General features: G+C 41.1%; 1 protein-coding gene across 1 annotated transcript in view; it reads left to right on the top strand.

Annotated features, from left to right (window-relative positions):
- The first annotated feature begins 1,740 nt into the window (after nt 1-1,740).
- OSBPL1A (oxysterol binding protein like 1A) overlaps nt 1,741-25,217 on the top strand; it is an 85,797-nt gene continuing 62,320 nt past the window's right edge. The window contains exons 1-14 of the mRNA XM_014269630.3: nt 1,741-1,877; nt 1,984-2,193; nt 7,483-7,605; nt 12,331-12,416; nt 14,287-14,361; nt 15,079-15,190; nt 16,304-16,389; nt 19,633-19,777; nt 20,501-20,568; nt 20,649-20,693; nt 22,122-22,195; nt 22,275-22,338; nt 23,260-23,361; nt 24,806-24,928. Of these exons, the coding sequence (XP_014125105.1) occupies nt 7,485-7,605; nt 12,331-12,416; nt 14,287-14,361; nt 15,079-15,190; nt 16,304-16,389; nt 19,633-19,777; nt 20,501-20,568; nt 20,649-20,693; nt 22,122-22,195; nt 22,275-22,338; nt 23,260-23,361; nt 24,806-24,928 (1,101 nt within the window). The 5' untranslated portion in view covers nt 1,741-1,877; nt 1,984-2,193; nt 7,483-7,484. The remainder of the gene's footprint in view (nt 1,878-1,983; nt 2,194-7,482; nt 7,606-12,330; nt 12,417-14,286; nt 14,362-15,078; nt 15,191-16,303; nt 16,390-19,632; nt 19,778-20,500; nt 20,569-20,648; nt 20,694-22,121; nt 22,196-22,274; nt 22,339-23,259; nt 23,362-24,805; nt 24,929-25,217) is intronic.

The raw sequence follows: 25,217 nt of genomic DNA, 5'->3' as shown, positions 1-25,217 counted from the left end.
ATCTCTTAAGTAAGAAAAACTAATTAAAAGTAACAAAAGGCAGTAGTTCAAATATGATACATTTGTGTTATCTGCAGGCGTGCAGATCTTTTTTTTATGTCATTCTTCAAAGATTAAAAATACATGTAGCTGTAGACAATACAGAGAAATGAAGCTTGTCTCATTATTTATGCATGAAGAGTTTCAGAAAAATTGTTCAGGTCTAAACTTGCCCCTTTTGGAGCAGAAGTTTCATCCTAATCTTTTGTGATAGTTTGTCACGGCACCTGTAGCTCCCGCCCTGCCTCTTCAGTGCTCCTTCTGCACATGACACAAACTTGGTCATCCCACAACACTGCAAAGCTTCTCTGCTCCCTTAATAAACTGTTGCAGGATTTCAGAGGCACTGTGGGAGTTTTCAAAATGCAAAACCCCTTTCATGTGCTAAAGGCAGAAAAACAAGGTGCCAGCTCTTCAAATGAAAGGTGTAGTGGAGAATAAATAAGGGTAGGACAAACTGAGGGGAAGGAGATGTGGACGAAAGGGCCTTGAAAAAAGTGAGTACTTCACTTTCTGTCGCTGGTAGCACCCAATTTCTCTTTTAGTTTGCTTTTGTCTGTGCTGCTCTTAGAAGCAGTGTGTCCTGACAATCTTCTTTCACCTGCACCACGGTTGCACACGCTACCAAATCGACATCCAAGGAGACCCTAATTTCCCCTCTGTCGATGCACCATTCTCGCAGTGCCACAGTTCTCTTTGAGGCCGGTTTGCCTCCCGTGTCTCTGAGGGCCTCTCGGTGTCTGTCCCCGCCGCGTCCCGCCCCAGCCGGGGGCGCTCCCGGGGCAGAGCGGAGCCCAGCCCGCGCGCCCGAGCGGCGGCGAAGGCCCTCGCAGGACAGTGGCACTCGCAGGACAGTTAGGGTCGGAAGGGACCTCTGGAGATCATCTGGTCCAAACCCCTGCCAAGACCGAGTCACCCAGGGCTGGTGACATAAGAACGCGTCCAGGTGAGTTTGGAACGTCTCCAGAGAGGGAGACTCCCCGGGCATCTGTTCCTGTGCTCTGATCTCCCCAACGTAAAGTCCTTCCTCGTGTTGAGGTGGGACTTCGCGTGTTTTAGTTTATGGCCATTGCTTCTCGTCCTGTCGCTGGGCACTGCTGAAACGAGTGTGACACCAAACCGCAGCGGCCCCAGGGTGGTACCTGTGGGGCAGCTGGGGTGTCACTGTCCCTGCCTGGGGAGAGCGGCCGCTGCCGGCCGAGCCCGGTGCAGGCCCCTTTCTTCTCAGAGGGCTGGGGGCGGGCGCAGCGGTCTCAGCGGGACCCTACTTCACCCTCCCGGCTTTTCGGGCGGGCTGCGGCGAGATATCGGCCCCCGGAGCCGGCCCCCGCGCTGGTGCCGGTCTCGGTCACGGGGGCGGTGCGGCGGCCGGGCGGGCGGAGCCGTGTCCCGTCCCGCCCCGCCGGGAGCCCGCGCCGCCCGCCCTGCGCGGCGGGGGGAGCTGCCGGGGCGCCGCTGCCGGTCACATGTAACCGCGCCCGGTGCGCGTAGCGCGGCGCGGGGCGGCGGTAGCTGCTCGCGGGGCGAGGCGAGGCCGGCAGTGGGCCAGCCCGCCCGCCCGGGGCGGGTTTCCTTCCGCGGCGGGGACGCGGGCCCGGCGGGGGATGCGCCTCCCTCCCGCGGCGGCGTTGGCTTTGTTGCTGCCGTGGCCGCCTCTCCCCTCCAGCCGGCCGGAGCGTGTTCGGGGGTGTCGCTGTTGCCCCCTCAGGAGTCCGTTGTGCGGGCTGAGGGGGCGGCCCCAAGCCAGGCTCGGCTCGAGGCGCGAAGCGGAGGCGGCCTTGGAGGCGGGGGCCGGGGTGGTCTCTCGCCCTTGCGAAGCGGCGTCCTCGCTTGCCGCTGTGCGTGGGTGTTCCTTCCTCCTCCTCCTCTTCCCGCTGTTCCCCTCCCTGGAACGGGCGCGGCGCTGGCCGGTGCCCGCAGGTCTGAGCGCACCTTTCCCCGCAGGCAAGGAGCGCCGCTGCTGCGACGCGCCTGACTCGCCTTAAAAAGTGTTTAATTCCCGAGACCGGAACGAGCCGCTCGATTCCAGTCGGGCGTAGGGAACTCCGGCCGTCCTGCTGAAGTTCTCACTGCTTGGGACTGTGCCTGCCTGCTGATCCGGGTGAGATCTCGCACGAACTGTGGGTGAGCTTATTCGGAGCGCCTGTACTGAAAGTAAGTGTTTGATGTTACAGGAATTAAATATGTGTGGAAAACATCCAGGAGATGCCCAAGAACCAGAATTAGTTTAAGTAGTGGTGCTACTTGGGAGTGGTGCTGAATAGATGTGTTATTGCAGCTGTGTAAATTGCTATTAAACAAACAGTATCTTGATTTTAGAGAGGTGCTGCTTTCACAAGGAGGCTGTGTCATAGAAGCATGACCAGCTTCTAACTTCTATGACCCTTTACCCAAAGACTGAAACAAGTATTTTTAGATAACATCACTCATGCTTCTAGTACAGCCACTCTTCTTGGAGCAGCTCTTGTAAGTACAGTGTGTTGTGTGGGTTTGTGGACAGGTTCTGTCTGTTTGTGCAGTTTAGTGCATTTTGCCCGCCTTCTTTGCGAGCATCACATCATAACTTGTGCGTGCTGGGACATGTAAGAAATCTTCCTGAGCACGTATCAGCTTCTCCTACAGGAATCTAATTTTCATTGCTAGAGCAAGATCTATTGAAATACTAGATGATGTTGTGCTTTCTGCCAGCCTTACTGTTTGTCATGAGGAGAAAACTTCCTATGCAACCCATGGCCGCTGCCTTGGAGCTTTTAAGTTGGCCAGTGCTAGTGCTGTTTCTCCTGCTTTTCTAGCTGTATGTGAGTGAAACACACTCATATTCTCCCTAGTATATATTGTCATTGTTCTGGGCTGTGTACATAGCTAGAGAATTCAGCAGGAGAAGAAACCGAAGTAAAAGCAAGCGGGTCTTACAAGTAGTGCTGCCTCACAGTCATAAGTGGCACTTCAGATCTTCGTAGGTCACACTGAGAAAAGCAGGTGGGTTTTTTTGCTTGGACTTTATCCCAGCAGTTGGGTAAAGTTGGTAGTTTGTATACAGTTGGTTGGCCTTTTGTGTTGAAGTATTCTGCAAAGCTCCCTTAAGCAGGCATGCATGCAACCTGTGTTCTCTGTGTTGGAAGCAGCCCCTGTGTGAACATAGATCCTCTAGTAGCGTGACAGAATCACTCTGGCACAGCTCTCATCAAAGAAGATAAAACCGGAGCATCTCAATGCTATTTTTTATACCTTCTTAAAGGATAAGATTCAATTAGCAGTCAAGTACTGCTGTGGTAGTCCTAGTGAGTTCAACAGAAGTGCCTTGCAGTCACATCTCAGCTGCAGAGGGGATGCTGAATAATGTTCTGTGCTGTTGTTCTGTCATGATGTACCTGTGACTGTGGAGACTGCCATGCAAGCCTTTCAAGGGCACAAGGCTTAAATAGGGGCCATAAAAAACAGTTTACCTGTATCAGCTGATTGATGGAATAAGGTAATGATGGCAGCACAGCTGAATGAAAGATTTGTTCTCTTTTAAGTGGCTAGTGGATTTGCATAGAGGCAGCACAATCCATATAGATGAACCTGCTAGCAGTATCTTAAGGCTAATAATTCCAAATGAAACTATCAAGTTTCTCCCTGAGTGCTGATGGCTTGGATTGGTGCCTCAAAACTGGTGGGTGGGGATTTTAGAGCTCTTCGTGATGGGTCATGGGACCAAATAAACTCCTGTCTGTGCAGGAGTATAGTTGAACAAAGTACAGCTGTAAGTGCACACCACCTGAGTGCCTGTGCATTGATTTGTTTCCATACTCTAAGCTTGTCACTCAGACTTCTGTTAGTGGTTTCTCATCTCCATTACAGAGCAAATTCTATTGCTTAAAACAGTATTTACAACAGTATAAATGGTTCTGTTAAGAGTCTCTTTGCTGCCAGCTTTATTTTGGCGTGTCATTTAGCTTATTAGCTGAAGCTGTATGTTCTTTATCATTTGTCTGATGGGTAACTGCATGCAGATGCACTTTCCAGCCCCAATTGTAGAAATGCTTTCACGTGAGTGATCCTTCCGTGATTAGTAGCCAGACTGTAATTATTCTGCGTCATTGCATGCTGCAGGCTTACAAAGTGTATTTGAAATTGGAGGCTTGGCCTGAACAGCAAGGTCTTTGAGGACTAAATCAGTGAAGCAGGCAGTACATGTAGCTATGCATATTACTCTATTGCTAATGTTTGCTATAAGAGTACAAACAAATCAGTGATTTTAACCTTACAACTATTTGGTGGTAGAAAAACTATGCAAGTTATTTTATATAGTGGTTGAACTTTCTGTGTATTTTGTTCTGTTTGAGATTCTGCTCATGCACATAACAGGCCTTGCTGTGCATACAAGAGTTGTTTGTTTGAATCAGCGTCTTGGTTTCTTTCCCAAACAGTCTTTTCTTCCTTCTCGTCAATATCAAATGGAAACAGCAGGTTGTTAATGCGTTGAAAATGCATTGCTATTCGTACCTGCTGAGTATGTGGGATGTTGACAAACGATACAGGGTAACGATAGGAGAGTGTTTCTCATCTGAGACGTGGCTAAAGCAATACTGTGTGGGAGGGGGCGAAAATGAACTATAGACTTTGCTTTTTTTCTTCCCCCCCTTCTCCCCAATGATGGCTAGCAGAAGCCAGCAAAATTAGTGTAACTGTTCCTCTTATCTTTGGTTTGTGTGATTCTCAGTGCTGCATTGTGTCCCACTGAAACTGTATCACTCAGCTTCAGAGATAATATTACAGGCTGATAGTACATTAACATACATGATTTTGATCATTCTCTAGACACTGCTAGAACTGATTCACAGAGGAAAATTATACCTGCCCCAGTAACAATAAACTGTGCTGTGTTGCCTCCACAAGTGGATAGGTTGCTATTTAAAGGAGACAGTAGCTTCAGGGCTTGAAGGACTGCTAGAAGAACTAGTACTGTTTTGTTTTGCTTTCTGGTAGAACTGAAAAGCATGCATGAACAAGAGTGCTGACTAACTGCTTCTGGAGAAGGCATTTGTATCCTATGTCTGTGATAGATTGCAGGTAACTGATCCAGTCTGTTCTTCTGAAATATGCTAGAAAGGGCTTGCTTAGTCTTTGTCAAATTCTTTGGAAACAGTCTCTCTGCCTTTGCTGATTGAGGAAAAGGTAGGGAAACCTTTTTGCTGTGTTGTTAGCTCTTTGGCTGTCTGTCCTGTTCTAATTTCTGCCCCAGTCTTGAATATTGCAGGATCTGCCACTGTCACAGGCTTTTTGTTCCTTACCCAGTGTTCTCACTGTCTCTTTTCTTGCTGAGTGGCTTCTTATCTTACCATAGTCAAAGAGCTCCCTGCTTCTATTTAAGCTGTGAGTGTGTGTGGTGCAATCAAGCTGCCTGTCCAGAACAGCAGAGTGTAAACAATTTGTGGGACCATTCAAAACCTCTGCTAGTATAGGAAAGCTATCTATGTGAGGCCAGTAATCATTAAGTGACTGCATAACCTGGTAAACCTAGTGTGTTGGGTGAATATACCAAACTGGAGACATTAAATTTGGACGGGGTCTCTTGTTTTCCTATTATATGAACAGCAATAAATTGTCTATAGCAGCACAGTCTTTTGAAGCTCTTTTTAGCATAGTTCCTTGACACCACTTAAAAGCAGTGTATTTAAATAGGGAAATGCTGTATCTAGGTCTGGTTGAATCATAGAATAAGCTGAGTTTGAAGGGACCCATCAGGATCACTGAGTCCAGGTCCTGGCGCTGTGCAGGATGCCCCATGAGTCACACCGTGTGCTGAGAGCATTGTCATCTTGACTTCTTGAACTGTCAGGTTTAGTGCTGTGTCTGCTTTTCTGGGGAACCAGTTCCAGTGCTCAGCCACCTTCTGGGTGAAAAACTTTTTCTTGATACACAACTTAAATCTCCCCTGACTCAGCTTCACGCTTTTTCCCCAAGTCCTGTCACTGGACACAAGAGGGAAAAGATTTGTACCTGCCCCTCCGCTTTCCCCCATGAGAATGTGGAAGACTGAAATGAGGTCTCCCTTCAGTCTCCTCTTCTTCAGGCTGAGCAAACCAAATTACCTCAGCCTCCCTTCATAAAACTTCCCCTCCAGATATTTCAGCATCTTCATTGCTCTCCTTTGGATACTCTCTAATAGCTTAATTCCTTTTTTATATTGTGGTGCCCGAAGCTGCCCCCAGCACTTGAGGTGAGGCTGTCCCAGTGCAGAGGAGAGCAGGGCAATCCTCTCTCTTGCCTGGCTGGTGATGCTGTGCCTGATGCCCCCCAGCACACATTTGGCTCTCCTGGCTGCCAGGGCACTGCTGACTTGTGTTCAGCTTGCCATCAACCAGGACCCACCCCCAGGTCCCTTTCTGCACTGGTACTCTCTGGCATCTCACTCCTCAGTCCACATCCAGGGTTGCCCTGTCCCAGATGCAGAGTCCAGCACTTGGGCTTGTTAAGCTTCATACAATTGGTAGCTGTTACAATAGCATTAAAAAAGAAAGGCAAACCAACTTCAGATTGTGACTTCAGTGTGGAAAAAGATTGGTTAAGACATCACTTAGTAACTGTATTCTTTAACAGAGCTGGTAAGTAGTAGTATTGCTTGCCCAAACACCTAAGGCACCTCATTTAATAGAGAGCTGTAAAATAGTTATATTAAAAGGGTTTGTTTTCTTCCTTCTTTGAAAGACATAAATACCTTTTTTTTTTTTCCTTTGCAGTTTAAGTGCAATGGTAGGATTAGAATTAATTAGTGATCTTTTAGAGTTGTGTTTTAACTTCCTTATATTGTACTATTGTGTTTCTTAAAGATAAAGTCAAATCTACAAAGTTGTCTGAGTCCCCCGTTCCCCTTCAAGTGAAGGTTGCAGGGCCTCAGATACCCAGGCTCAAGAGATGATAGTACTAATCACTGATGGGTATCTGACATCTCCGTGCAAAGACATTCTGTTCCCCAGGGCTGACAGCCAAAATAATTGTCAATTAATTCTCAGGTAATACTTGGGTTAGTGGATGTACATAGTTAACTTTCTTTTTTTTTCACTCCTGTTGCCTTTGGATACATGAAGGGATAAGGGTGAAAGCCTTGTAAGGAAAAAGCAAATGCTTACTGGTTATGCTTGTAGCAAAGCTTGCCTTGTTTGTGGCATAGAGTTTCAACTCCCAAGCCACTCTTAGAACCTAGAAAACAAGAAAAGCAACAAAATATGGGTACTTGGTTATTTAACTGCTTTGTATGTGGAATTTTAATGCTTCTTAGTAGCCTGAGTGCTGGGCTGTTGCAACAGCTTGGGCATTAAGTGTGTGCCACAGAGAGAATAGTTATCTTTCTCATACCAGGGTTAGTGTTAAATACCAGCTAAAAGTGATGTAATTTTAAGCCATAACTTACAGCAGTAAAACCAATTGCAAAATCTCCTCTTTTGTGTATTTTATCAGAGATGACTACAGAAGCAGAACAGCAGCTTCTCCATGATGCTAGAAATGGAAATGCTGAAGAAGTTAAACAGCTGTTGGATACCTTGGACAAAGGAGAAGTAAGCTTTGATATCAACTGTAAAGGTTAGTAGCCTTCCTCAAGTGTTTGTAATCTTGCTGTTGAAGTTACAGGTAGGGAAACTGATAGTGGTAGTATAATCTTGCTTTCTTTGGAGTGCCCAGTAGAGTAATAAAAAACCTACTTAAACAACTTTTACTGTGACTTAAGGGCATATTTGCTTAGGGGAGAGATAATAATAAAAGAGTATGGATAGTTGCAGTGTACAGAAAAACTCAGCAAATTCATAGACACTGGAAGTGTCAACAAGACAAAGAATCAGTACCTCTTTTTGCCTGTGTTCATGCCTATGGCAACTTTGAAGCTTTAGAATACTAAACAAAACAGATTGTGGTGCCTGGGGATTGTTCAGGAAGGTAAGTAGCTTTCATCAGAGCTGCAGACAATATTAGATCAGGTCAGTCATTTGTGCGCTGCTAAGTGTAGGGGTTTATTATTTTGGGGTTTTTTAGGCCCATATTTTGTTAGCACACAGTAGAACTGTTACATTTCTTGCCACTTGCAAAAATGTTTGGGACAAATGTTTACATCTTAATTCTGGTAGAATACTAGGTTACTTGGGAAAAGAAACTAAGACTGCTGTTCTGCTCTTTGTCTGGGTCTTTGACTCTCACTGAAGTTTTGCTCATGTGCAGCTAACAGAGGTGTGGCTGAGCAGCTTGCTTGCTGTGCATTAAAACTTCAGACTGGGACTAGATTTGCAAGCTTGCTAGCAGACTACCTTACTTCTTTGTTATTTTAGCAGTTTTATATTTCTTTTTATTTACACGAGTATGCTTCTGGTTGCTTCCAAGATGTGGGTGTGAATGTCACTCTTTCTACCCAGGCTGGTATTCCATTGTTTGTCATTTAACTGTTTAGCAGCACTGAGAGGAAAGTGCTGCAGAGGGAGAGGGAAGAGATCCACTGAGCTTCCTCTCAACCATAACAGAAGGGAACACCTTGCCCTAAAGGGCAGGGATTCCTATTACCTGAACAAGCTCTATCCTTTTCCCAAGTCTCATTCTTAATCATTAGCTTACTTATCGTTTTGTTTGACTACTCAGCCATGTTTGTGCTTTCTCAATGGTTAATGTGCTCACCTCAGAAAAGAAGTTGTGAAACCCAAGCTCCTTCTACTTCATCTTTGGGGAGCTAGTTCATAATTTAAAGGGGAACCAAACATACTTTGATGAAGCTGAAGTCTTCCACCCTCAGAAGTATATCCTTGGTAAATATTCAGTATGTGTAGTGCCAAAACAATTGGAATAAAAGTACCTTAAGATTCATGCAGCAGTGCCCATAAATAAGTTCCTGAAGTCTCCTGTGCTTAGAAGAGGTTTCAGAGTGTCTCTGATGTGTTCTTACACATAATCTGAAGTCAAGAAAGCATAATGAAATGGCTTACTCTGTTGTCTGTTATATCAAGCAAATGGCTATCTGGTCAGAAAGTCTGCAGCATAGGAGAGAGTCAGGTAATAAAGTGAAAGGTGGTGCTTAGCTGTTTTTCTAGTTTAGAAGTACATGCCAGCTGGTTAATGCTTGCTTGCTAATAGGAGGTCTAGGAAGCTAGAGGGAATGTGCTTGTGATATTATATTTAATCTAAACTAGTTCCAAATATGGATTTTGTTCACTGTGAAATCTCTGCTTTTGAAGTTTCAATTCTTCTAAATGTCTGAGGACACAGAAGTGTAATTAGTGTTATCTGGGAGAAGTGCTCTAGTTGTGTGAAACTTCAGAGTTAAATCTCTGTTTCTCTGCAGTCATTTTTCAGAGACTGACTTGTTTCACTTTGCTCTCAGAAAGTGTTCTATTGGAAACAGTCTAAGACAAATTCAGGCCAAACAGCCTCTGCTGTATAACTGGCCCTGGCATTCTGCCTCCTCACTAACTAAACTACTATGTTTTGCTACAAGTTCTGATCTGTTGGGTACCACCAGATAGTTAATCATCAGGTTGTTATGCAATTACTAAAGTACACACTGTAGACTGTAACTATCTTCTCTTCCTGACAGCCTCTTGTGCTTCTGTCATTACCTTGGATAATAGATGTCCCTAGAAAGTCAGGATATAAGGAATGTCTTCACTGCTGTAGTAACAGTTCCTTCAGGATTTCTGATACAGCAGTGCCACTTGGCTTGGAATAAAGGGCTTCTGGAGCAGGTGGGAGGCTGCACTGCAGGTGCAAACTTCCTGCAGGATGTGCCTTGTTAGCCCTAAGTTTGACAGGTTGGTGTGTCTGGGTGTCAAAGCCTGTCTGACATCTTCTCCTTGTCTTTTCAGAGGGGAGCTACATCTGAGGCTGTGTGTGCTGTACCTTCATAAGTGTCAAGTCTGACAACAGTGACCCTAAACATCACAATTTCTACCAAAGTGAAGGAAGAGAAAATAAATTTAGGCTTTCTGTACTTGCTCAGCTGTGACTGTATTCTTCCCAGTCAGGGCTTGCAGATAAGCAGGATTTGCTTGAGGGAAATCCAGCCAAATTATCTGAGCTTCTCTTTTTGGGTTCTTCAGTTCACTGTTTTAGAAAGAAGGAATCTACATTAAAACAGTACCAAAGCCAGGTTTCATCCAATATAATTATGTTTTCTAAGGCCATCTCTTGTTGGCTCATTCTTCTTAAATACAAGAAAACAGGGTATCTAGGAATTTGCAATGTAAAAACTCCATAAGGTAAGGGTAATGGTCAGTAGTGTGTTATGGGAAAATTAACATTTGAATCACTGCACAGTGGCCTAGCAGCCCACAGCTGGAAAATGGCTGCCTACCTTGTCTCCATTCTCTAAGCAAATGGTAACACTTGGGACTTAGAGTTAAGTGGCATTAAACCAAAGAGCTGCATGTAAGAGGGAAAGGAATTACGGTTTTTGTTGGAATGACATTATTTCTCCTTTCCTATACTTGTGTTCTCCCTCGTGTAATGCTGTCATGGTTTAAAATAATAATAAAGTATAAACACTTGTGGTCACTTTGAAGAGAAGTAACACCTCAAAAGCTTAAGAAATAAATGGTCAGCTGACATCAGAAATGCAGACATTCAAAGTGGATGCAGAACAAGGGCCTGTTCTTACTTTATTCAGTAAGAACTATAAATCTGGACAGATTCCTGGTTATTTTTTTCATTACTGAATTCTTTGGCATCATCACTGCCTTATCAGTGCTGTTAACTAATAAATGTTTTGACCTAATTGTATGAATTCAGTGCAACTCATATCTCTTTTGTATTCTTTAAATGAACATTACTCCCTACTGGACTGAGGGATGAGTGATGTCCATTTAGTATGTTATCCAACATAACTGTCCCCCCCAGAGTTAGTGGTCTACACAGGATATATTTTCTGTGGTATTTTGGCCCATCAGTAACGTAGGGTAGGAGGTCTGGTGTAGGCCAGACTGTAATGAGGGAAAGATCTAAATCTGGGATTGGAAACAACAAGAGTTGAGAAGAAAGAGAATCAAATTACAAAAGAAATTGTCAATAAAGGGTGGGAATGTTAGCTGGAAACAGTTATAAGAAATGGGAAAATATTTCAGCTCTGAACTATGTTCGAATGTTAATTTTTAATATGAGAGCAAGAGAGATGATGAACTTTCAAGATGAACAGTTTATTTTCCTTGTGCTTGTGGCTTGTTTTCTCAGGGCAAACTTATCTTGTGCGTGTTCCATGCCTCAGTACTTGAGCTTATGTGACAGGGGAAAACTTATTGGTGGCAGTGATTTCAAAACAATTTCTACTGCCTTATTTTCATTTTTCTTCCAAGTACAAAATGATAGCTTTTAGGTGACACTGTAATGCTATGGGTGTATTGCTTAGTTAAAAGCAAGATACAGGTTTCTTTTGCTTAATATAGTTGAGTGTTGCAGTTGGAAAGTAAAGTGAGTTGTTAACTTGAGTAATCTTTAATGCTTTAATATCTTGCTTTTAAAAGAAACGATTGTAGGAGAATTGTTGAATTTCATTCAGTCAGTGTTCCAGGTCATGTTTTAAATGCTCTTTAAAGCATAAATCATATTTTCCTTTACATGTTTGTTTCTGTACCTGCTTTTTGTCTGTGCTTTATCGTTCTGCAACTTGGAGTTGTAGATGATAAATGAGTTCCACTGCATAAAGATTTCAAAGCACATTACTTAGTGAGGCTGTCTGTATTAGAACTGAGTAAAGCACAAGGCAACAAAAAAACGTAACAACAAAACCCTCAACATTAGATCATTCCACCTATTTTATTTTGAATCCTTTGTTTGAAAAATGGGTTGTCTTACCTCTCATTTGTGTGAAGAAAATAAAATGGTGTAAATCAAAGAGTTTTTTGAAAAACAAGAGAAAAATGTGCTTGCATGTGCAATTTTCATAGTGAATGAAGAATGAAAGTAACTGAAGCTACTTGCTAGTGTTGAAAGATGTTACATGCAAAGAAAAGTTTTATTCTCAGTCAGGTGACATAGCTTTTCCCTTTCAAAAGGTTGTGGGGTTTTTTTGTTTGGGTTTTTTGGGGTTGATTTTGTTGGGTTTGTTAGGGTTTGGGGTTTTTTTTTGGCGTTTTGTTTTGATTTTTTTTTGTTTTAGATTTCAAACCAGCTTTCTCAAACAGCCTCCTGATTTAGTAATTTAAATAATGAATACTATGGATGATTCCAGCCTCTTTGTTCCTCTGCTGCTGTGAAAAATCCATGACAACCTCCAAGCACATGACAGTATCTCTTTTGTACTGTGTGATCAAAACTTAATTTTCCTGTTTTGTCTTTTAGGCAGAAGTAAGTCTAATATGGGTTGGACACCTCTTCACCTTGCTTGCTACTTTGGACATGCTGTTGTGGTAGAGGATTTGCTGAAGGTATATATCTGTTTTCCTCTCTGTGTAGTGCTAGAAGCAGTTAGTGCTTCTTCAGGTTTTTGTGATAGAAGAAAAGAGGCTTTGCAGAGAGGCAGAGGCACTCCTACAGTTTATCTACATGAAGCATAGACGTAACTGATTGTTGTGGCATTAAGATAGGCCTGGTTTAGAAGGACCCAAAATAGTGACAGTGGAAGTCTATACAGAAGCATACTGCCCTTACTCTGATCAGTTTTTACAATTATTGGTACTTGGCTGGTTTTCTCTTGGAGTGTAACTGTCTGCATGTTGGGGCCAAAGGTGTGCAATATATAGGTGTGCACTCATGAAAGCTCAGGTTTTTTGAAACTTACTGGGTATCTGTGTATAATACATATATCACAGCATGTGATACTACTAATGCAATTACTTCAACAGTTTGATTAGTTTACTGTTGTACATAAAGTGCTTAAGTTTAGGCAATTTCAGTTACCAAGCTGTAGAAAAGTCTAAAGTGTCTCAAATACAAAAAATGCTGCATGATCTAATTTTGTATTGTGCATAGAAGTATGCACAGAATTTTGTGCAAAGTAGCCTGTATGTGTTTCTTTCAGGCACAGGCTAATACAGTTGGACTCATTATTTCTTTCTAACGTCTTTGAAATAATGAACTGCATGGTGAATTTTGAAACTATGGACTTGTGTTATCAAAATTTATGTGTTTGTATTTGCATAACAACTGCAAATGCAGTGACTATGTGGTTTCTGACTGAATTGTTTTTTTTTTTTTTGCTCTCAGGGTAGCTTCAACCTTAACAATATTAGACCCTCTTTAATATTTGAAAGATTTTGCTGGATGGCAGCAGTGTGATAAACAGGCTCAAGTGCAAAGCTAATCTAAACTTCATTTTCATTAAGAATAAAAGCTGCCAGCATAGTCCAGACTTTAAAGGAGGAAACAAATTTGAGATTTCTTTGAGAAATTCTTCTCTAGCCTATACACTTGCTTAGTAAATAAAGCCATTTTCAATTCAAGCGGGTTATTTAAAGCAGAAGTTTTATCACTTGATTTATGCATTTATCAAGCATCCAGCCTGAAGAGTTGGAAGAATATAGAGTATAGAAGTACAAATACTTTTAGTTCTTTTGATAGGGCTCTTGAAAGGGTATTATTTAAAGAACAAAGTGAGAAATAAGTGAGTCTGTGCACTTCTGAAAGCTAGGCAAGTATAAGTGTGTGTGTACTTGTGCAAAGAGCAAGTGAAGGAGGCATTATCAGAAACAGAGTTTTGGAACTAGTCAGGTTCATCAGTTGAGGCAGGCAGCAATGACCTGGCTAAATCATGTGATCTGCGCATATGTGATGAAGTTAAGTATGCCCTGCCCTCTCTTTGACCCTTTGAGAGGTTAGGTAGAGTGGTATAGAAGAAATACTTAATGAAAGAAGGATAGGATTTCTTGGTTTCTTGGAAGAGTGCCTGCGCAGTGTGGCAAACACTCCTCCTTTCAGATAAAAGACATGGAGAAAGTGTGTGGCAAAAGGAAGGGAGATTTAACAGGAGGAGCTACAAAATCCCAAACAACTCAAGCCAAACAAAAACCAAGACAATAACAGCCCCCACCCCTTGTTTTAAACTTACTTTCCTTATGCTCTCTTCTTAAAAGTGTTAGATATTCCAGGAAAAATGCAGGGGGCTTTTCTTTTTTGAAGCAGTTGAGAGAATGTTGGCTATGAATCTTAGATACATACTTTATCCTTGTTTCCAGAATAACTGTATTACAGTTCTAGGTCTACATTAGTGTCCTGTCTCCCCTTCCTCCCAAGGAGAGGAAATAGCCATGTAGTTCTTGTTGGAAGGATATTCAGACGTCTTTTGGTCTTGCTGTTTAGGCAGGTGCAGATGTGAATGTGCTGAATGACATGGGGGACACTCCACTCCATCGTGCAGCTTTCACAGGCCGTAAGGTAAAGTATGGTGCCTTTTTTAAGCCTCACTTGTACAGTTATTAAGAAAGTGCTAGCAATAAGATCTAAAAATGACTTATTGTCTGTTTTGGTACAGCGTGTTCAGAAGGATTAGGCACATTGCCTAGCTTGCATAACTGTCCAAAAAAAAAACCACAGAGAGAAACCACATTGTTTTAATCTTAGTAGCTTCTGGAGGGGAAAGAAATCTCTTAAATTAGGACACACGGGCCCATTTGGTGTTTGGAAGAGCTGTTTCTTCATCATTAATTAGAACTAAAGAGCTTTTTATATGCCTGTTACACTAGTTTGATTTCCCCCACCATTGCCACCATCGTTCCAAAACTAGTACTACCTCTATGGATAACATCTTGGCCCTTCGGGAGTGACTACTTACTGTTTTGTCAAAAAAGCCAGTTGTACCATTTTTATCTGTCCAAGTCAGCATTCACACCAGGTACACCAGCTTTTCAGAGTTGGTCTGTTCAGCTTTACCTCCTGTTGATTCCTTCAGCTGACTGATGGGAGAGAAAATGTTGCAGTCAGTCTCTCTTCAATCTCTCTAAAACATCCCTTCCTGTTTTCATAAGAAACCAGCAGTGGTGAGAAGCTGTGGGCTGCAAAGCTCATTTTACAGCATGTCAATAGCTGGAAAGCTTGATTGTGGCCTTGCAGTTACACAGGCAGATAAGCAGTGGTTTTCAAATTGTTTTTCAGGAGGTGGTGATGTTACTCTTGCAGCATAATGCTGATCCTTCTATTGTTAACGGCAGTGGAGAGACTGCAAAAGAAGTTACCTATGACAAAGACATAAGGAATATGTTGGAAGGTAACTTTAATAGGTCAAAGTTTGTTTTGGGGTTTTTTTAACATGTGTGCATTCTAAAAGCTGCTGTTTTTCCTGCAAGTTACAGAAGCTCAGTTGAATTTTCTTTTTAAATTTGGTTATTAGAAAGAAAACAGTCATAATTTTTAGTTCTTGTCTGCAGTACTGACAAGTGGGGTTTTTTTGGGACTCGAGAGTTAAGTATTATGAATACAAATAGCATTATTTAGGTTACTATTTCAGTCCTGCTGGGATAGTCCTTGCTACAGATTTGAGTGGTATGTGGGCAGTCAAAGCCTTGGCTCACTGGAAGAGACAAAAGTCAAGTCAAGAACAGTAAGTGACTTTGTGTCAAACAAATCATTAGAGAGCAAAATTCCCAACAGTTTGCAAAGGTAACCCAGTTATGGATCAGATTTAGGACTTGCTATTGCAGTCTTAGACATTGTGTCAAAAGGCATAAAAAATAAAAGCACTTCCCCTTGTTTCCTCCATGGCCTCACAGGTGTCAGAGATGAGGCAGATGGTGTCCAAATACTAATCTAGTTCACTGATTATAATTTCGGAGAGTTCAAAAAACTCTCCGAAATTTTTTGCTTCCTGGTATTATTATGTAATACTCTTAAATACTCATGGAGCTCTGTGTCCACTACCACAGACTGCATATATGAAGTGATCTCTCTTCTGATTCTACGTGCAAATGCACAAATAACTCATTTCCACTGCTCATCTGCTGAATTGTTAGAGAAGAATAAAATTTTGGTAGGATGATAAGAGCAGAAGAGAAGCTGAAAAATACATAGGGAAGATCTGAGATGAGGGTGTTGCATTGTTCCCATTTTCCCTTTTGCAGGGAGTGGGCTTGGTTCTAAGTATTGAAATAATAATATTATATATTTGTATGTGTATACAAACTTGCACATCTTATCAGAGTTTATGTGTTTTGAACATATTTTTGCTCTGTCACAGATGTTTCTGAGTAAATATTCTATTTATACCTGTCCCAATTAAATAATACTGGAAACATTTGCTTCTCTAGGCTTGTTTTGCTATACTTGTTTGAATGCTGTACTTCATATGTACTTTACTGAGAATGACCTTTTTTTTTTTTTTTAGCAGTGGAAAGGACACAAGAAAGGAAACTGGAAGAACTCCTCTTAGGAGCAGCAAGAGAGGGGGAAACAGGGAAATTGACTGCCTTGGTAAGAATTCAAGTCAAGTGATTCAATCCATTATGCTAATGTAACAAAATATGACTTGGTGCTTTGCATTTCAAAGTCTGTGACTATGGAATATTAGTGCTGTACCCTGTGTTATATTGGTAAGGTGCTGAACCCTCAAGGATTTTCCTCTTTGTTGGAGGTTGCAAAACCAACAGTTTTCAACTTCTTTCATGTTTATAAATCCTTTAGATAGAGTTAGCTTGTTAGTGGTAAACAGCAGTGTAATGGTTCACGGTCTGCTGAGATAAGCTTAGTATGTTATTGTGGATACTTTAATGTCATGGACGTCTGGATTTTCACCACAGTGTGGCTTGTCTTTAATCTTGAAAATAAGCTCTTTCTCATTAGCATCCATTGTAGTTTTTAATGGACAGTTGTCTGCACAGCACAGTTTCATGCTGAGCAGGAGTTGATAACTGAATTTTTGTGTGTGCACACTCATAGTAATCCCAGATGAACAGTGTGATGGCCTGGTAAGGCTGTGGCAGAAGTAGATCACAGAAAGACTGGAGGGTGCCTCTGGATGTGATTCAGTCCAGCTCCTGTTTGCAGAGCAGAATGAACTAGAGCATGTTGCTCAGGACCAAATCCAGCTGGGTTATGAAGCAGAGTCCCAGTGCTTGAACTCACACTTTGGAAAGTCCTGAAGAGTGTCCTTGGAAGTAAGACATGCAGTATGGAATGGTTTTTACCTACTTAGCACCTTTAGTAATGCCTTTTTCAGGCATCAAAATTCACAAATGTGAGATTCGTATATTGAGATATCTGATTTTCTTTATTTTTCTGCCTGGAAGCCAGAAGTGAACATCTCTTCGCAATTTACTTCCACCACTCTAATTTTTTTTCTTACAGCCCAAAGCGCTTTGTCTTTCTAGCTCCTTTCATGGAAACCATCGTTAAATCTTTCGTCGTCCTTGTAATTATTTTGGAGATTTTGTACGGTCCTTTTGGAAATGGAGAGAGAACCAGAGCTGTACACAGCACCTAAGATGTGGAAAAATATGCATTTAAAAAAATAATGCATTAATACACTGCACAATTGTAGTAATTGTAATTAATATACTGACCTAAGTGATCTGTTCTTGATTCTGATAATTTTAATACTTGTTACATGTCTGCTGACTAATCCTTAAGCTCATGTGAAAATAAAATCAGGAAAAAAGTGACTCCTAGAAATCTGTCAGTAAAAAACTCTGCTTTCTTTCATGTGGCATGTTACTGTGCATGAGCATGTAATTCTCCCTGTGAACATTGTAATTTCTAAGTGATTTTATTTTAAAAATATATTTTTGTATTTTTAATATTTCTTTTATTTATTTTTAATAATTTTGCTATTTCTTTTTAATATTTCTTTTATTTTTTATATTTGCTATCTTTGAGCTCTGTATATATAAAGACAGCTATATGTTGACTTTTAAAACCTTTCATAATATTTTCATGTTTTTGACCTGGAGTCAGTTTTAAGTCAATCCTTAACAGGTGTTCCTTGGAATACATTTACAGTTCTATGGTTTCTTACTCTTTGACTTTCCTACTCTTAGGTTGATACCTCTGGACAGAATTCATGTAGCTCTTCATAACTGTCCTTTAGCTCCAAAATTCACCATGCTTTACCTACTGATTGTTTGGGCATTTTTGCTCCTACTTAAGTTTTTTTATTAGCAGACTGTGATGCTCATGGAACTTTAGCTGCTTATATCTACTTTTACTGTGGCATCTAACACCAGAATATGTTATTTACTAGAAGTTAAGATCTTCAGCAGCTGAATCTTAACCCAGGCTCCCTAGTCTACTTGAGGCAAAGCCAGTGTGTTCTTCCTGTGAGTTCTCAAAAATGTGCTGTACATTTCCTGAAGTGACTGGAGAGATTTTTATCTGAATGAGTTGCTGCATGAAGCTTCCTTTCAAATATTGCCTTGTAACATGGCATAAGGTGCTGAAAGCAAAGCATGTGGCTTAAAACGTATGGAGGCAAGAAGTCAGGAGAGGAAGTAAATGTAAAACAGGTGGTTGGAAAGAGCTAAAGCTTAGGAATCCTCAGGAATGCAAGTATTTGACTACAGTGTTAATGAAGATATACTTCCACAAACTCCCTCTTTTTGACTTTTGTTCTCTTACCAGCTGATCTGTAAACAACGGCTTGTATAAGGGATAAGTAGTTTATCCCTTATAGGACTACTTCTGAGATACTTATAAAGTAGTTGCTGTTGAATTGTGGCCATGGGAATTCTGTTATTATTTTGTAATTTTGTCTAAGACAACATATGCCTAATATGAGTACTTAAACTGAGTTTCTCAAAAGTTGTTGTCATGCACTGGTGACTCTGGTCTCCTAAGGCTGCTTATCAGTAACTTAGCCTTTCTAGTGAGGCACTCCCATCTGGCTTGTGAGCTTAAGTGGCTGGTAGGGCATGAAATGGTTTGGGTTGGAAGGGACCTCTACAGATCATTCAGTCCAATCCCCATGTATACATCCAGTAGCCACATGTTTGAGTAGAAGTGTAGTGGTGTTTTAGGGCAGTTAGCAGTGTCATGCTTCATGACCCTTGTCTTTGAAGGGGTCAGTTTCTCAAAGCGTTTATATTGTGCTCAAGTAAAACTCAATTTGGTTTTTTTTTTTTTCTTGGTTACATAGCTACTTTTATCTTAATAGACTTAAGAATGCAGCAAAACCATTTGTATAACAGGTTGCCTATCCTAGGAGCTGTAAATGGCCTAGGATATCTGGTATTGGGACTGGCAGGTCTGCCACCCTTCAGTACAAAGTTCTTACTCTCTGTAACAGGGTGGCTGCACAATTTTTTTCTGGATTAGCGCTGGCCTGTGCTAACTTTTGCACTGTGCCTGGGAGTCTTCTATGAAGAACAGCAGACTTTTGACAGTAGAGCTGGGCAGGGCCCTTCTAGCATATAAATGACTGAACTGTTGTACTGTGCAACTTTTCTTGGCACTGTGCAGTTGAGCAGAAAAATGTGTCCATATTGTGCAGCAGAGGTGGAAGGGGTATAGCAAGCAAAACACTGAAGTTCTTTACTCTAGCTGAATGTCTTGTTTGATTGTTGCACTGCTTGCCCTTGTCATAACACTTACTAAATGCCTTCTTTTTTGCCAGATCTACACTGAAGCATCCTAGTTAGGAACAACTAATTTTCAAAAGAGAGAATATGGCATCTGGAGAGTGGGGGGAAACTGATAAGTAAGCAGAACTTTGTTTTTTTCCAGTTAAACAAGCGCAAGCCACCTGATATCAACTGTACAGATCAGATGGGGAACACGCCCTTGCACTGTGCAGCATACCGTGCTCATAAGCACTGTGCATTGAAACTTCTAAAAAATGGAGCAGATCCTAAAATAAGAAATAAAAATGGTGAGTACCAAATGAAAAGTATGTTAAATGTTAAGTGGAAACAGGAATTCAACATCTTCTGCAAGCTGTGTAATTTATTCAGGCAAAATCTTACAGTGCTTTACAAGCTTTATGTCACTAATAAAGGAAGGCCAACAGTGGCTAAGTTGCAAGAGGCTGGAGAACCGTAGCAAAATACTTATTGTATGTGCTTTTATTGTCCAAGCTTACACATTTCTGGAAAATTTACTGACTGTCTTAACAGTAAAATGTGCCTGGCTTTTATTTTCTTGATGCTAAACACTGAACACAGGTAACAAAAAAAAACAAGACTGAAAATGTGCCCAAGACAAAGTGACTCCTCAGAAGAAGGCCTCTAATGAAACCACAAAGAGGAAAACTTGATGCAGATGTTATGCAAACTGTGTTCTTGTCCTCTGTTTAAAGATGCCTCTGTCTTGGTATTTGTGAGTGTCCTAAACTGGTTTTTATAGCTGGAAGCTAAAACCAAATTTAAATTAGTAAGGGCAAAGGGCTCTCTGTGGTTAGTAGAACTCTGACAAGCAGTGCAGTGCCTAAAGTTCAGTACCTTTTTTAGTCTTCTGCCCTTGAGGAGTTGATGTTCCCAGTTATAAGTGTAGATGCTTGAAGGCCAAACTGATGGGTAATGAGTGTCAAATTATTTTAAAGTACATCTAAGTTTATTTGCATCAAATTCTCATGCCTTGTCTTGTTACTAAACAGATCAGACACCCCTTGATCTAGCCCAAGGTGCAGAAATGAAACTGATACTGGCAGGTAAAACTGGAAAGGTAGGAACTTTTGTATCAATTTAAAATGCCGAGGCTGTCTAGTTGAAGCTATTCCTATATGAGCTTTAATTTCTATGCAGGTTATCAACAAACCCCTGAGGCGATATGAAGGTCTCCTGTGGAAGGTATGGCTTATTTCCCTTTCTAAAATAGCTTGTAAGATTTCAAAGTATGTCCTTTTTCTATATTTTAGTGATAACTGATGAATGAAAGAATTTTTGAATAGTACTTAATAGTAATTTTGTCTAATATGTATAGATGGGCGGGCTGAGTGGAGCAGCTACCAGATTTGTGGTACCCTGATCTTAACCTCAGTGACTAAAATCTTTATTTCTTTGGAATTTTTGTGGCAAAGCTACACTGTGATAAGGCTTTGTTCCTTTTGTGTGGGCAAAATGCTTTTTCTTTCCTCAATAGATGACTTTGATAATATCTGACTGATACATTGTCTTTAAGAAACTGTGACTAATGTTTTGCCATCATCTCCTGAAAATTTTAAAACTTAGTGGGAAGATGGCATTCAAAGAGTTTAAAGCTCATTTTGCTGTGTTGCTTAAGTGAATCTAAGGTCTTCATGAATGTTTAATTGTGTTGCTTAATGAAATCTTTAAAGATTTCTTCAGTGTAAATTTTCCTATATCACAATTGTAATATAAGGAACTGTTCTTAAAAAAAGAACTGTGTGCTAAAGCTTGAGAAAGATAAAATGTTTTAGCTGGAGATGTCAATGTGTTTTGTTTCTCATTTGATTTTATAAAATAGTGTGGTGACCACCAATTCCTGTAATATTAAAAAATACAATATTTTAATATTTCAGTTCTTACTGAATAGCAGGCTCAACTTTTATCTTTAGGTGATTAAAAAACAAGAGTAGTGCTGCACTTGTAAAATACTCTCTAGTTGCTGTGATCATCAGAATATGCAGAAGCAAAAAGGTTTTTGTAATGTTTACTAGTTTTAAGTAGTAAAGGAAGTTAAAGAAGTAGTTAAGGAAGCTTCTCTGTCTGACCATGCCGGAGTCACTGTCCATCACACTTCTTCCGCCAGAGATTTTTAATTGCTGGGACTGAAGCCCCTTTGCAGTTGGTGGCTCCAGGGAGTTGACAGGTGCCCAGCTTACCTCCCTAAACTCACTACACTCACTCAGACAAGGTTTCCTTACCAGCTTGACCCTTGGTTTCCTATCGCTGAGTGTCAGATGTCTGGATCTTGAATCATTGTGCAATAACAAGATAGCAGCTTGGGCTGGTGCCTCTGAGGAGGTACCCAAACGAAGGAACCCCTGGGGTTTTCAGCCCTTGCAGTCTAAGTGTGTGAAAGTCTGGAGTCTTCCTGATGAGTCCTCAGCTCCTGACACCACAAAGTCCCTGTGGCTTCGGCTGAGCAAAGGGTCATTGCCACTTCATAGTCTCTTGCCTCAGGCTCCTAGCACCCAGAGCTCAGTTCTGCAGCTCACATTGAGCACCCTCACCGCAGCACACTCCTGCACCCTGAGCTGTCTATACCAGAAATATTCTGTTGAGCTTACCTAGACTTTTTTCTACCTCTTTTAGAGCTCACGATTTTTTGGTTGGAAACTCTACTGGATAGTTCTAGAACATGGAGTGCTTTCCTGGTATAGAAGGCAGTAAGTTCTATGATTAAATTTCTGAATAGCAGTTTAAATAATTCCTGTCTTTTTCACTAAATCTCTTCTTCTTTCAAAGAGCTGATGCAGTGAATAATGATCATCGTCAGGGGTGCAAGCATCTAACACAAGCTGTCTGCACGGTAGGAATGTGTTGTAACTACTGAGTTGTTTTTTTATGTTCCATTGTATTTCATTGCTGGTTAATGAAAACTTCCACTGGATTGGTAACCTGATCTTTGTTATAAAATAGGGAGAAAGCTTGTGCTGTTGAAAGAAATGCTTGTTCCTGTCCAGCAAAGGTTTCTTTTATGTAAAGTGGCCATAAAGCTCTTTCACTGCTTTCTAAAGCATTGAAGATTTAGACACACAAGGTATCCTGAAAGCAGAATGGGTCGGTTTGAAGCATGTGATCTGGAATAGCCAAAGCTCCAGTTCCTCCTTAGCTGTCCCTGGCTGCTTGTGACCGATTGCATAACTTAAGCTGATCTCAGTTGAAAGACTAAAAAATGTTGAAGGTGACATTTGGAAAACTTTCCTGATTTCTGTTGTGCTTGTGGCAATCTGTTTTGGAAGGGGTGAACAGAGAAAACAAATGCCAGGTGTCATTTATAATGCCCAGCAAGATGAAGTGTTTAAGAAAGACGCATTTAAGATAATTCCCATATTTCTATAACTGCCCTATCATAGTTTGGCACCACAAGTTCTTTTATACTGTACTTATATATACACTCATATTGTATGGAAAAGTGACTTGCTTTTCAGTATCTACAAATTCCTTAATAGTGGTGTTCTTGAATTGTTGCTGAGGTTTTGTCTGAATCAAGTGGTGTAAATAAATGCAAATATAATATTTAACCATAAGAACCTCTGTATTACTATTAATAACATAATGATACACTTTGGAAAACTGTTCTGACCAAGGTTTTTACAAATTACAATTACTTGGATCAAAGCTGAGGTGAAAACTACTGAGTTAAGCATAATTTTATACTTTGCATACACTTCTTTTTTTTCTGACTGCTTCATTATACTGATTTTGTTTTTTCTCCACTTTGCTCTAGGTAAAATCAACAGACAGTTGCTTCTTTTCTGTCAGATGTTTTGATGACACTGTTCATCGTTTCAAGATTCCTAAAAATAACCTTCCTTCTCAAACAAGAGAGGTAATAATGACTCTTTATCAAAGGCATTAAAATACAGTAACTTCCATAATGAATGATTTGCATACTACTTGGATGCATTAGTAGCAGTGTATTTCATATTTTGATCATCAAGACTTGGTAGCATTGCTGCAGATATTAAATCTTTTAGCATGGTTACAGATTAAGCAGCAAAAAAATCGGCCCATTGTAATTACTTCTTCTTTAAAATAAGTGCTACCTTGTTTTCCAGCTCTGAGCCTGCATTATGCCCTGTTATCTAACTTCCTGTTCTTCATTCACTTCTCCATGTGGTAAATTTCTATTGGAACCTCCTTCTGTTGCACTTTCATAGTTCATTATCCCAAACAAAAGAATGCTTAATGATACAGTCTACTCTTAACCATACTCCCAGATGATCTAATAAACTGTATTTTCTCAAAAGGTGGCTCTGAAACAGTTTTAAGGCTATTTGTAGTACATTCGCTCTTGTGCTTCTGCAGGTGTGCTAAGTAGAAATGGAGTTTGCGTGGAGGCATCTGGAATTCTGTATCCAGTTTTGGGCTTCTCACAACAAGAGAGATACAAACATACTAAATAGAACCTAACAAAGGGCCATGGAGGTGATTGAAGGGATCAGAGCATCACTTTTACTAGGAAAAGCTGAGAGAGCTAGGACTGCTCAGTGTGGAGAAGTGGAGACTCAGGGAAGCTTGCCTATGTTTGTAAATGCCTGAGGAGAGGTGCTAAGAGGGACAGAGCCAGACTCTTTTCAGTTGTGCCTAGTGACAGGACCAGAGGCCATGGGCACACACTGAAGCCCAGGGATTTCTCTCTGAACATAAAGTGTGAGGGTGGCCATGCCCTGGCACAGGGGGCCCACAGGAGTTGTGATATATCCATCCATGAAGATTTTCAAAAGCCACTTGGATGTCCTGGCCAACCAGCTCTAGGTGGGTCTTCTTGAGCAGAGGGATTGGACTAGATGGCCTTCAGAGTTCCCTGCCAGCCTCAGCCACTCTGTGATCCAATGAACAGGAGAAGAATCTACCTCTTAATTATGAGAGTGCTTGAGGTTTTGTGCACAAAGTTTGTCATGCATAAGAAAGCAGACTTTGTCACAGGGACGTTGCTCTCTGAACAGAAACCCAAAGATACAAAATATATTCCCTATGATCTTTTAATTAATAAGATTTTTTAATGTGACCTTGAATAGACTGAGGCATGGGTTACATTTTTGCTTAAGGGTTAATAATAAGTTATGTCTGTGGTACTCTGCCCACAGAGTATTTCATCTACAATACATGTTGTATTTTCTAGCAAACCATATTTTGCCTATTGAGACGTCTCATTTTTCTAATGACTATCTTATTTATATAAAGAGAAAATTTTGTTGTTCTGCTTACATGATACTTTGTTTTGGGGATGACCTTTGAAATGTTTATTAACTCTTTTTTTTCCTTTCCAGAGCTGGCTAGAAGCAATAGAGGACCACTCTGCATATAGCACTCACTATTGTACACAGGAACAGCTGAGCAGTGATGATGAAGATGATGCAGTATCTGTTACAGACCTACAGGACACTCTAAAAGTATGTACTGAATACTTACCTGGCTCATGCATCTGGGCAGTTGCAGATTAGCCTTGTTTTGTGTTAAAATACTTCAATATACCTTTGACTAAAAGTGATGATTCCACCCATGGATGCATAAATGCTACTTGTGTTTGCACTGCTTGCTGTCGTGTATTCCTGCTCAGACTATGTTGCTAAGATGACCTGTTTATCATAGCTACAGGGCTGTGATTTCACTTTTGCCAGCACTACTGTAAGATAGAAAGCTGCTTGAGCATTTCAGCCAGGAGAGGGAGCCTTGTGTACT

Source organism: Zonotrichia albicollis, chromosome 1, assembly GCF_047830755.1.
Source record: "Zonotrichia albicollis isolate bZonAlb1 chromosome 1, bZonAlb1.hap1, whole genome shotgun sequence".
Lineage (NCBI taxonomy): Eukaryota > Metazoa > Chordata > Aves > Passeriformes > Passerellidae > Zonotrichia > Zonotrichia albicollis.
The sequence above is the reverse complement of the archived record's forward strand: the minus strand, read 5'-3'. Positions and strand labels throughout refer to the sequence as shown.